Below are 13,844 nucleotides of genomic sequence, written 5' to 3'. Positions count from 1 at the left end.
AGACCACTCTCAAACCAAGAATGTTCTATTTGCAGCTGCTAATCCATGACACAAACTGGAGGCAAGCCAAATCCTTAAATCTGTAGTCCTACTTATCACCCAGCAAGATCCCTGTGGGGAAGATGTACAGTACTGAACCATAAAAAAAATAATTTCAAAGCATTATTCAGTAGGAAAAAAGAACTCTTCCAATATGAATAAGTTCTCAATATTTTGGGGGAGCTTGAGCACAGATAAAATTATGGGAAGTAAAGCAAATTATATTCTGTCCTTTTCCTTTATCTCCTTTAGGTGTAATAAAGGATATACTCTGGAGGGTGATAAAGAGTCATCCTGTCTTGCTAGCGGTTCTTGGAGTCACTCTCCTCCTGTGTGTGAACCGATCAAGTGTTCTAACCCTGAAAACATAAACCATGGGAAATATGTTTTGAGCGGGCTTACCTACCTTTCTACTGCATCGTATTCCTGCGAGAGTGGATACACGTAAGTCCACAGATACCAGCCAAGCTTTCTACAATACCGTTACTCACCATTTACTCAGTAGGTTTCATTTGCATGTGACTGGCTGGTTTTCAATACAAGTTTCTCAAATGGGTATGATTTCTGAGGCCTAGCTTATAGTGAATGCTCAGGGAAATATTTCATCTGGAAACTCTAGTTCAATTGCTATAAGCATTTAGACATTAAACATGAAGGCAAAAAGTGTTGTGAAGTGTAGACAAGGCCTGGATTTTTTGGTAAGTGACTTACCGAGCTTATATCATCACCACATGGGATGTTATAAAAAGCATGTCAAGTTAAGGGCCTGGGTCCTTAATATTGTAAGAAGGTAATTTGAATAATAGGGTGTGTGTTGCGGGGGCGGGGGGGTGGCGCAGTGGAGTCCAGGGGCGCACAAACAGAGGGTACAGTGGGGAGAATCAGTCTGGGAATCAGAAACTTGGGCAACAGGATCTGAAGTGAAACAGATCAAGTGCACAGAACGTGGGGTGAGTAATACAGGCAATCAGAATCAGTTTGGCAAGCAAAGATGGATGAGCCATGCCACAGGAGGCGAGGTTTGCAAACTCTGAGGGAGACCAGGGGTCAGAGTCATGAGCAACACAATTCAGATCCCAGGCTCAGGGCCAGGATAGTGCCCTTTGACCTCAGTGACCCTGAGCATCTCAGTAGTCCTGGGTGTCTGTCTCCTAGCCAGCCTGCTAACCCCTTCTGATCTAGGTAACCTATTTACAAGGTCTGGAGGGCACTACAGCACCACCAATGAGCACATTTTATTTTGCACCAAGTCATGTTGTTTTAGCCCACTCATTGTTTTAAAGAGCCTACAGTCTGCTCAGGTTTCCCTTCCTTTTATATAAAGCAATAAAATATGAAGAAGTTTTAGATTTATGTATTTAGATTCCTCGGGGGTCCCCTGTTCTCCTCTAAGTCCTTCCTGTGTCCATGCCATAGCAGGAAATAAACAGGCAATGAAAGAGGTGCTGTCATTCTTTCTTGTAGCTTACAGGGCCCTTCCATCCTTGAATGCTTGGCATCCGGCAGCTGGGACAGAGCGCCACCTACCTGTCATCTTGTCTTCTGTGGAGAGCCTCCTGCCATCAAAGATGCTGTCATCACAGGCAGTAACTTCACTTTGGGGAGCACCGTCACTTACACCTGCAAAGAAGGGTGAGTAACCTTGTGCGGTAAGGAGCGTTGGGAGCCACTGAGGGCAGGGATGCTCCCGACTGTAGAGATGGGCTCCCCTGAACGTTAAATTACATTTCCTGTCAGCCAAAGCCAAGGAGAGCTTTATGCTCTTATTCCCTGATGGCAGAAAGGGAGCATAGTCTCCTGAGGGAACCATGTTTGCTTGGAATTAGAGTGATTTAGCAAACTGGGCCTGGAGTAATGGACATTGGGCAATGCGGTGGAAAATATCATCACACTTTAATTAAAGATGCAAAAAGCACAGCTAAATAAGCATTTATCCTCTGCAAACCAAAGGCAAGACTTTAAATCACAACAGAAAGATGACATGTCTTTAAGAAAAAAATACTCAATTTCAGGCTATTACATTTTTAAAGATCTCATTTTAATTCAGAGATGAATTTGAAAAACAAAAATAAAACAGGATGCAGATTACAAAGAGCTTTACCCTCAATGTCTCATTTGATCCTCACAAAAGCCCCGTGAGGTGCAGAGAAAGGAGAGGTCACTCTGGATGGGTGATCTGCTTAGCGTCTCAGACAGGCCAGGAAGAATTGAGGGGTAATTGAATCCCAGGTGACCCGACTTTTCCCCGCCGGCTTCCTCAATGAACATTTTCACCGTGAGTCGTGCTTTCACACTCCAGATTTCCCACCGTGGCTTTTCACACAGTGGGAAGCAGGAACCACAGGAAGTTGCCATTGCCTGGGTTTGTAAGTTCGGCTCTGGCATTCACTAACTGTGTGGCCTTGGGAAAATTGTGGAACCTGTCTGTGCTTTGATTTCCTACATCAAATGAGTTCATTAAAGGATCATAATTCTTATGGATAATTCAAGGAATAAAATGATATAATGCTTGGCCTAGCAAGAAAAAATTAATAAACTCAACAAAAATTGCCATTATGATGATGATTGGAGCACAACTGAGAGGGTACAGTTTCTGTACAATTATCGAAGTTGAAGTTCATTTCACTTGATAGACCGTCCCACAAATACAGGCCTGCCAGCAGGTGGTGACATTCTATTGCAAATTGCATAAATAGCAGACAGAAATCTCAAATCTTAACACCTTAAGTGAAAAGGAAAGCTTTAATATTAAACTACCAGTGCAGGAGTTAGCTTCTTATGGCTCCATCTCTCTCTGGCAGATTAAAAGCTCATTTAAAAACTGCTTCAGAATAAACCACATAGACTAATAAAATTTAGTCATTTTTGTGAAATGTTATCAAATATAATAACTAAATATTGACAGCGTCTTGTTTTTTTTCTCATTTAAAAAGTGAGGCATTGTCACCATATAAAACTAGAAAATAAAAAGGTTATTTTTAAAAATTACCTAAAGATAAATGTAGTGATATTTTATTATATTTCTTCCCAGAATTTTGTCTTTGCATATGTTTCCTAGTATTAAAGATTACACTGTATATAAAATTTACATTTTTCTCCTTTACAAATCTTACGTGTATTTTTGTCACTAATCATTCACTTATAACATTTCGTAAGAGTTCTGTATCTGCCTAATGTTATATCTATATATTATACAAAAGGGATTTATTAAAAGAAGAATTAAAGACAATAATGAAGATCATTACAGCAAGTCTGTACATTGGTAGAGGGTTTTTAATTTTTCAAAGGACTTTCGTGGGAACTATCTCATGTCTTCTGGCACATGTCAATAAGAATATCTCCATGGATGGAACTGGAGAGCTTTATGCTAAGTGAAATAAGCCAGTCAATGAAGGAAAAATACCACATGATCTCACTCATTCATGGATAATAAAGACCACTATAAACTTATGAACAATAATAGATACAGAGGCAGAGCTGCCTCAAACAGACTGTCAAACTGCAGCGGGAAGGCCGGGGAGGGTTGGGGGGCAGAAGTGGGGGGTAAGAGATCAACCAAAGGACTTATATGCATGCATATAAGCATAACCAATGGACATAAGACACTGGAGGGTAGGGGAGGCCAGGGGATTGTCAAGGGCAGGGGGGGGGGAATGGACACATATGTAATACCCTTTGTAATACTTTAAGCAATAAAACAAACAAACAAAAAAGAATATCTCTGGCCTAGACACCAAGACTTGGAGCTGTGGGATCATATGATATGCACATTTTTAACATTGCTAGATAGTGTTTGACGTTTATCAGTCGTTTTCTTTATAGTCTGTTTCTAGTGTGTGCCAAATTCAAGAAATTCTTCCTACCCTGAGATCATACTCAGCATCTCTTCCTTCTTCCTGATCAGTTCAAAGATCTTGGAAAACATTAATTTCTATCACGCTGCTCATCGTAAATGTCATATCATTATCTACATTTTATTTCCCCTTTTTCTTACAACTTTCCAAATTAGTCATTTTTAATATACTCAATGCTTACTTAGATCTACTCATGTGTTTATTAATCTCTTCATCACTATTGGAGCTTTGCTTTTTGTTTGTTTTGCAACCCATTCCTTCCTTTTGGACTTCGTGTTTCTAATTCCTAAAGCATTGTCCTTTATATTTTTCTTTGGGCAGGACACAGTGAATTATACAATCTTTGTCTGAAAATAAGAGTTTTATCCTTGCTCTTGAATTATAGTTTAGCTGGGTGTACAAGTCTACATTAATAGTATTTTTCCCACAAACATTTTGAAGATGTTCCATTGCCTTATCACTTCTAATTTTGCTATTGAGAATTCCATCACAGGATAATTTAGTGGTTCTCCCCTGAGGGCAATTTTGCCCTCCAGGAACATCTGGCAATGTCAGAAGACATTTTTGGTTGTCACAACTGGAGGAAAGGTGCTATTGGCATCTAGTGGATAGAGTCCAGGTATACTGCCAAATAGCCTACCAGGTAGAGGACAGCCCCCTACTCCCAGCAAAGAATTGTCTAGTCCAAAATGTTAATAGTGCTGAGAATGAAGAAACTCTTGTTGAATTGTTGTCCCTTTGGGTATTTTTTTTTAATTTATCTTTGTTGGTTTGGTGTTTCTCTATGATGTGACTAATGGTGCGTTTATCATTGTTCATCTTGTCCAGGACACATTGCACTTCTTACATCTGAGAATGGATGTCTTTCACCAATTTTAAAATAGTCTCATCCAGTTTCACAGCAAATATTCCTTCTTCTTTACTTTCTCTCTTCTCTCTTTTTGTCTTATTAGATTATACTTTGGACCTTTTCTTTCTATTTTCCATATTTATTGACCTATCACATTTTCCATCTCTTTATAAGCTTTTGTTGCATTTGGGTAATTTCCTCACATATTTCTTCCAGTTCACTAATGTTTCTTTCTACTATGTGTAATCTATTTTTGAATGTGCCCATTAATTTTCAGAAATTATTTTCTATACGTTTTAGAATTTCTATTTGTTTATTTTTCAAATATTTCTTGTTATATAGTCTCTTCTTTTTAAATAAGATTTTGTGTCTTTCTTTTAGTCCTTATTTCAAGGTTGTTGGTTCCATTCCTGGTCAGGGCATATACAAGAATCAACCAATGAATGCATAAATAAGTGGAGCAACAAATCTCTCTATCTCTTTTTCTTCTTTCCTCCCTCTTCCTCTGAAAAAAAATTATTTTTACAAAGATATTATCTCATCTAAAGCACTGGCTTTAGCTCCACTCTTGAAGCCACTCCATACATTTCTGTGCTCCTCTGAAAGGCAAACCATTCAAGTCGTGCCGGCTTGGCCCCAGGCTCTCCTACAGCTCGTTCATTGGAGCTCATCAGGAGGCTTCAGTGCGGGTCCCAGCCCCTCCACACATTTCCATGACTGGACAAGGAGGCTCCATCCACTCTGGCTCAGGTGCCAAACTTGCAGCCCTGGGAGACAGACATTCCGTTGGCAAAGACAGACATGTCAGCCAGCTCAATCTCAGATCCACACTTCTCTTCGTTAAATATTGCCTTGCAGAATTAGAAACCTTGAACTGGCCTAAAACAATTCTTTCTCCCCACCCAACATTTATGGGTTGCTAACAAACTGTTGGACGCCTAGGCTAAGGACAGAGTTTTGTGGCTTTCACCAACATGTGAAACTCCCACCTAGCTTACTTCTATGCATCGATACTCTTTAGGTCGTATGGTTAATAAACGACTTAAATAGCTTTCTTTTCTAGTGACATTTTGTCTGATAAAATCTAAGATTCTTGTCAAAAACCACTTCCAGTTAATCTGTGCCTACCACATCTACACTCATCAACTGTCACAATCTGTCAAAATACACACTTCTAGTGCTCACCGCTTCCTTTTCTGGGGGTTCATATGCTTTTCTAACCACTTGTAAGTTCTCGGATGCCCCAGCTATATCGCACTCCCATTTCTTTGCTCAGGTTACTTTTCTGCCTTGAATGATTCCTTTTCAACTTCTCTCTGACTCCACTCAAAAGCCTTTCATCTGTGAGGCCTTCCTCTTTTCAGTCTTAGGATAGAATCAATCACTTCTCCTTTAAACAGACTCTTGATGTGTGAAGAGGCCTACAATGCACCAGGTAATGGGAGGGGGAGTGGGGCGGGGGGAGTGGCACAGATGTGTAAACAGTAAATGTATTGGTGTTGCATCTGTGCACTAAGGAAGTAAGTCTAGCACATAGTATGATTGCTAAATTATGTAAGTGACTCTAGCACATAGTTTGGCCCTTAAATTATTTAATGACTAAATGTTGACTGAGAATCATAAAGAAAAGTCAAGATTGTAGGTCAGAAAAAGAAATAATATAAGACCTAAGAAGTCATGGGTAGTATCAAAAATGCATCCTTTAAATTCATTCATTCAAAATCTATGTATTTAGTGGTAATTTTCCCTTCCATTACAGAAGAGCTTTGCTGTGATTTTCCACTAGGGAGGAATGGTTGGTGGAGATTTTCCAGAAGATGAGGGATCAGAGGTCTAACAGAGTCCTGCCAAACTACAAAGCACAGTTCTTGTGTCCTCAAGAGGCTTTGAGGAATAAGGAAGGTTCTGGAGGCAGATGCTTCTGCCACAGAACAGCTGGTCCCGTTAACTAAAGGAAGCATTTTATAGATGGCATGATGGATCCTAATAAATCAGGGATGTCTCAGGTGATGTCTGTGCATTTTAGCCAATGACATATGCTAGCAACATCAAGGGACCCATGACAGTAATGATGCATGGTTCAAAGTGTGCAAGGGATATAAATTGTGCTATAAAACATCAGGAGCCTCTACAAATGGAATTTTTACCCAGAGCACATCCTACACAGAAGTAATAGAACCTGGGCACTCAGGCCTTGGATAATGGTTTTTTTTAAATAAAATTATGTTTTTAGCATATTGTTTTTGTATATCTCCTAGATCCTCTAAGACAAAGACCATCTAAAAATGCATTAGGCTCAGATTCTTATCCAAACGATGCTTTGGAACGATGCTTATCCAAAACAATGAATGCAGCAGACTCTAACTGGAGGCAGAGCACAGCTATTGGGGGTGTCAGAGTGTGTTCATTTTGAGACAGTAATATATGTGATCATAGGTAGGGTGGATGCACACACCTCTGCTGATGCTCTATCATTTTCCCTTGATCTCATAGATTTCATAAACCTTGCTTGCTAGGGTGAAGGAATTCCAACCTCTCTCTAGTAGTTAATTTCTTATTAAACCCAAAGGGACCTCAGGAGAATGTTTGCTAACTAATGACTTAAAAATCTTTCCTGAAAGGTGGGTCAAATAATTTGTAGTTGTAATAAGGCAATACAGTTTCCAAAGGATGCCCACAAGTTGTCTAACCATTTTAAAAGAGGAAAAGAGACAGAACAATGTCATGAAAAGGTATAAGTGTTGGAATCCAATAAACTAACTTCAAATCCTAACTGCTGCTTATAGCTGTGTGACTCTAGGCAGGTTTCTTAACCTGTCTACATAATCATTCATTCATCTATAAAATGAAGAAATTAATATGTCTAAACAGATTGAATTATGTACCCCATTATTTTGGTCTCCTCACCCCTTATTAATGTCAAAATGATAGACTGATTACCTTTCCATTCAGTAAGAGAGAGTGAATAAAAATAAGAATGACTCAGATATAATTATTCTAATACTGCATACCATACTATTTTGTTCTGCTTCATTGAGAGAGCACTTGAGAATAATTTAAGATTTTTGCAAGTATGTCATATATGGGTAACCATCCTGTACAAAAGACAGAGTTATTAAGCATAATTCATTCTGGTTGAATAGCAGAACCATATGTAGAACACAGCTTTCAATGATAACCACATGGTTAAGGAGACTAAAATTATAATCACTGTTTTAAAGTTCATTGAATATAAGTAAGTGTGTAACTGTGAGCTATTTGTAGGCTACATATGGCTCATAAGAGATTGTTTCAAAGACTAGTGATAAAATCAACCAACGAAAACCATCTAAAGACAGATGAAGTTCCAATTTTGAACTGAGTCAAACGGGTATAGCTTACTCATTTTATTTTTAAAGACGTGTGTCACAAGTTTTAGAGTTCCTTAAATCGCAATAATCTTCAATCCACTTCCCTTTCTGAAAGAGCATGAATATTAAAATCAAGATATATTTCTATATCCCAATTAAAAATCATGTGATCAATCAGCTGAATAAAAAATATTATTTTAAAGAATAAAAGTAGAGTTGCTATAGGAAAGATAATAAAAAACCAAATAAAGAGGCACAAATACCTTTTCTCAAATATTATCCTTACTGTTCCTTTCCCTCCCCCTCCCTCCCCCCATCTCATAGCTACACCCTCGCTGGACCTGACACCATTGAATGCCTGGCCAGTGGCAAGTGGAGTGGAAGTAACCAGCAGTGTCTGGCTGTCTCCTGTGACGAGCCCCCCCACGTGGACCACGCCTCTCCAGAGACTGCCCATCGGTTATTTGGAGACATTGCATTCTACTACTGTGCAGATGGCTACAGCCTAGCAGACAATTCCCAGCTGCTCTGCAATGCCCAGGGCAAGTGGGTTCCCCCAGAAGGTCAGGCCATGCCCCGGTGTATAGCTCACTTCTGTGAAAAACCCCCATCTGTTTCCTACAGCATCTTGGAATCTATAAGCAAAGCAAAATTTGCAGCAGGCTCGGTTGTGAGCTTCAAATGCATGGAAGGTTTCGTACTGAACACCTCAGCAAAGATTGAATGCATGAGAGGCGGGGAGTGGAACCCCTCCCCCATGTCCATCCAGTGCATCCCCGTGCGGTGCGGAGAACCACCGAGCATCATGAATGGCTATGCGAGTGGATCAAACTACAGTTTTGGGGCCATGGTGGCTTACAGCTGCAACAGGGGCTTCTACATCAAAGGGGAGAAGAAGAGCACCTGCGAAGCCACAGGACAGTGGAGTAGCCCCATACCTACATGCCACCCAGTGTCTTGCAGTGAGCCACCTAAGATTGAGAATGGCTTTCTGGAGGTAAGAGACTGATTAGCAAGTGGTCCATGGCTTTCTTCACTTTCAAGGCCAGCCAGTGTGACTAACCTGGAATTCAAAAGCAGGGCCAGCCCGGCCAGCATGGCTCAGTGATTGAGCATCGACCTATGAACCAGGGGGTCACAGTTCAATTCCTGGTCAGGCCACATGCCCGGGTTGCAGGCTCAATCTCCAGTGTGGGACATGCAAAAGGCAGCCAATCAATGATTCTCTCTCATCATTGATGTTTCTATCTCTCTCTCCCTCTCCCTTCCTCTCTGAAATCAAGAATATGGAATATAGAATAAATATAAATATATATATACTTTATTTTAAAAATCAGGGCCAGTGAACAGATTGTTGAAAAACAGAAGTAGCTAAATCTGTAGGTAGTGAATATTGGAGAAAAGGTCATAGAGATATGAATCCTTCTAACGTATTAGCTTTCTGCATTCTACTAGTATATACACATTTGAAGCACTTTATAGCAGTATCTCAACCCTAACTATTGTTAGAATAAACCAACTTTAATAGATTTTGCTTTATAGAAGTTATTCCAAGATGGATATGTACTTTATTTTATAGAAATAAGGTCTAAAGAAATCTATTATCATTTCTAGTTTTTAGACAAAAGATGGGATTAAGCCATCTATTCGCTATGATGCAGTTCTTGCAGGCTTGTTTTAGTGGGTTTAAAAGTAATTTTACTGTTATGGACAAAGGGTTACATTACACGCACACATGTCCTGCTTTCACACTAGTATGTGTCTTCTCATTAAGTCCATCCAGAAAGCAGGAAAATGTATTCCCTCAAAACAAGGGCCATTTTAAATAGACAATATTTAAACTGAACACCTTTTAAAGGCCAACACATACATAGTACCTGTTGTCCTTTATATTCAAAAGCAACAAAACAACAGGAAGAGCCATTTATTTAAGATATTTGCTCAAATGTATTAGATTTCCTTTGGAAGAGGATTATAGTATATGTAAGGAGGCTTTCTTTATTTATTCATTTAACAAATATTTCTGGAGCTCCTACTGGTGCCAGGTAAGCACTGGAAGTATAGTATTTAACAGTACAGGTTAGGTCTGTAATGGCCTGATGCTGACGCCTGTGAGGGGTGCCCAAGCAATAAATAAGTAAAAAGAACAAGTAATTATGTCCAAATACCAAGAAGTTCATTACAGCATGGAAGCTAGTCTTCACCTTTATCACTGACAAAGACCCATAGTAATCTCTTAAAGGTTTCATCACTAATTCATCTTTCATCCCACCTAAAACTGAACTGTTATTATACACTTACTTATTTGAATTTTGAGATCATGAATATTAAGTATTCTGTTTAAAACTTCAATAGTATTTTTAAATTTCCCTTGTTGGTGTTTTAGCAGCAGTTTTTTAAAAAGTATATTAAGAATGAGTATCAAACTCTGACAGTACTTTTACGACCATATGCATGAGAAATATTTCATTGGCTTTTTAAATTGTCTAATGAAATTAACAAATAAAGTATGTTTGATTGTGTGTTCACTCTTTCGTGATTAAAACAACGAACTATAGTGTTGCTTTGGTCAGCAAGATTTTTTGAACTTACCAAGTGACTTACAATTTTCAGTATTACTTTAAAATTTCACCCATCAATTTAGACACTTAGTACTTATCTTTTACTTATGGGCTCAGCACTGTGATAATCATTTCTGCAGTAGTGATGACCTAATTTGACTTACTACTGTCCTTTGAATTTATTTTAAAAATAGCATGTGGACCTACTGGAAAAAAAACATAAATCCTTATTTGCTTGTCTTAATTGATTCATTTTAAATTAGACATTTTAGTTTAGTTTGTTTTTACTATTCAGTGTATTTAGTTAATCATAAGATCTGTTATACAAACTGTACTTAATTGTTTCTCCCTGTCATGCAGCATGTCACTGGCAGGGTCTTTGAGAGTGAAGTGAGATATCGGTGTAACCCGGGATATAAGCTAATTGGAAGCCCTGTATTTGTCTGCCAAGCCAATCGCCACTGGCACAGTGAATCCCCTCTGTCGTGCATCCCTCTCAGCTGTGGAAAACCTCCCCCGATCCAGAATGGCTACATGAAAGGAGACAATTTTGAAGTGGGGTCCAAAGTTCAGTTTTTCTGTAATGAGGGTTATGAACTTATTGGAGATAACTCTTGGACATGCCAGAAATCTGGCAAATGGAACAAGAAGCCAAACCAAAAGTGTGTGCCCACCAAGTGCCCAGATCCACCCCTCCTGGAAAACCAGCTGGTGCTGAAAGAGTTGACTGCGGAGGTGGGAGTGGTGATGCTCTCCTGTAAAGAAGGGCATGTCCTCCAGGGCCCCTCTGTCCTGAAATGCCTACCATCCCAGCAATGGAATGATTCTTTTCCTGTTTGTAAGATGGTTCTTTGCCTCCCACCTCCCCTAATTGCCTTTGGTGTCCCTGCTCCTGGTTCTGCTCTTCATTTTGGAAGTACTGTCAACTATTCGTGTGTGGATGGGTTTTTCCTAAGAGGAGATCCTACCATCCTCTGCCAAGCTGACGGTACCTGGAGCTCTCCACTGCCAGAATGTGTCCCAGTGGAATGCCCCCAACCTGAGGAAATCCTCAATGGCATCATTGATGTGCATGGTCTTGCCTATCTCAGCACAGCTCTCTATACCTGCAGACCAGGCTTTGAGTTGGTGGGAAATACTACCATCCTTTGTGGAGAAAATGGTCACTGGCTTGGAGGCAAACCAACATGTAAACCCATTGAGTGTCCAAAGCCCAGGGAGATTTTAAATGGACAATTCTCTCACACAAACCTATACGCTGGACAAACCATTACATACTCTTGTGATCCAGGCTTCAGGCTCGAAGGTCCCAAGACCTTGACCTGTTTAGAGACAGGTGATTGGGATGTGGATGTCCCATCTTGCAGTGCCATCCACTGTGACCCCCCACAACCCATTGATAATGGCTTTGTAGAAGGTGCAGATTATAGCTATGGTTCCATGATCATCTACAGCTGCTTCCCTGGATTCCAGATGGCTGGTCATGCCATGCATACCTGTGAAGAGTCAGGATGGTCAAGCTCCAGCCCAACATGTGTACCCGTAGATTGTGGTCTCCCTCCTGAAATTGACTTTGGAGACTATACTAAGCTCAAGGATGGTCAGGGGTATTTTGACCAAGAGGAAGATATGATGGAAGTTCCATATCTGACTCCTCACCCTCATCATTATCTGGAAGTAGTGGCTAAAACCTGGGAAGACTCAACTCCTGCTCCACTTTCAGCAAGCTTTCTACATGGCACCATGGTCTCATACACCTGTAATCCAGGTTATGAACTTTTGGGGAAACCTGTGCTAATCTGCCAGGAAGATGGAACTTGGAACAGCAGTGCACCATCTTGCATTTCAATTGAATGTGACTTGCCTGTTGCTCCTGAAAATGGCTTTTTACATGTTACAGAGACCACCATGGGCAGTGCTGTCCAGTATAGCTGCAAACCCGGGTACATTCTGGTGGGCTCTGACATAAGACTTTGTCTACAGAATAAAGAGTGGAGTGGTGCTTCCCCACACTGTGAGGCCATTGCATGCAAAAAACCAAGTCCAGTTACAAATGGCTCCATCAGAGGAAACAACTACACATACCTGAGTGTGTTGTACTATGAATGTAATCCCGGGTATGTGTTGAATGGCACTGAGAGAAGAACGTGCCAAGAAAATAAAAATTGGGATGGGAATGAGCCAGCTTGCATTCCTGTGGACTGTCGTTCACCCCCAATCTTAGCCAATGGCCAGGTGAGAGGAGATGAGTACACATTCCAAAAAGAGGTTGAGTACACTTGCAATGTAGGGTTCTTACTTGAGGGAGCCAGGGGTCGTGTTTGTCTGGCCAATGGAAGTTGGAGTGGAACCACCCCCATCTGTGTGCCTGTCAACTGTGCCACCCCACCTCAGCTGGCAAATGGGGTGATGGATGGCCTGGAGTACGGCTTTGGGAAGGAAGTGGTGTTCCGCTGTCAGGAGGGCTACGTGTTGCACGGTGCTCCAAAACTCACCTGTCAATCAGATGGGAACTGGGATGCAGAGTTTCCTCTCTGTAAGCCGGTTAACTGTGGACCTCCTGAAGATCTTTCCCGTGGCTTCCCTAATGGCTTTTCCTTTTATCGTGGGGGGCATATACAGTATCAGTGCCTTTCCGGCTTTAAGCTCCATGGAAGTCCTTCAAGATGGTGTCTCTCCAATGGCTCCTGGAGCGGCAGCCCACCTTCCTGCCAGCCTTGCAGGTGTTTCACTCCAGTCATTCAAGGTGGGACTGTCAACAGAGCAGATGTGGGTTGTGGGAAGACAGCTCAGCTTCAGTGCTTTAAAGGCTTCAAGCTCCTGGGACCTTCTGAAGTCACCTGTGAAGCCGATGGCCAGTGGAGCTCTGACTTCCCCCGCTGTGAACACATGTCTTGTGGTTCTCCACCAACCATACCAAATGCATTCATCAGTGAGAGTGACTCTTTGGAAGAAAATGTGATAACTTACAGCTGCAGACCTGGGTATGTCATCCAGGGCAGTTCAGATCTGACTTGCACCGAGAAAGGGTTGTGGAGCCAGCCTCATCCAGTTTGTCAGCCCCTGTCCTGTGGACCCCCACCGTCTGTTGCCAATGCAGTGGCAATTGGAGAGGCGCACACCTATGAAAGTAAAGTGAAGCTCAGGTAAGATCACGACTCAAAGTTTCCAACGGATGAGGGCAAAAGAG

At 41.0% G+C, this 13,844-nt stretch overlaps 1 protein-coding gene across 1 annotated transcript in view; it reads left to right on the top strand.

The window, feature by feature from the left end:
* The window catches only part of SVEP1 (sushi, von Willebrand factor type A, EGF and pentraxin domain containing 1), a 151,825-nt gene that overhangs the window by 105,514 nt on the left and 32,467 nt on the right, over positions 1–13,844 (top strand). Inside the window, exons 35-38 of the mRNA XM_059657621.1 lie at positions 292–483; positions 1,504–1,671; positions 8,418–9,090; positions 11,015–13,800. Coding sequence (XP_059513604.1) covers positions 292–483; positions 1,504–1,671; positions 8,418–9,090; positions 11,015–13,800 — 3,819 coding nt within the window. The remainder of the gene's footprint in view (positions 1–291; positions 484–1,503; positions 1,672–8,417; positions 9,091–11,014; positions 13,801–13,844) is intronic.

This window comes from Myotis daubentonii, chromosome 11, assembly GCF_963259705.1.
Source record: "Myotis daubentonii chromosome 11, mMyoDau2.1, whole genome shotgun sequence".
NCBI lineage: Eukaryota > Metazoa > Chordata > Mammalia > Chiroptera > Vespertilionidae > Myotis > Myotis daubentonii.
The sequence above is the reverse complement of the archived record's forward strand: the minus strand, read 5'-3'. Positions and strand labels throughout refer to the sequence as shown.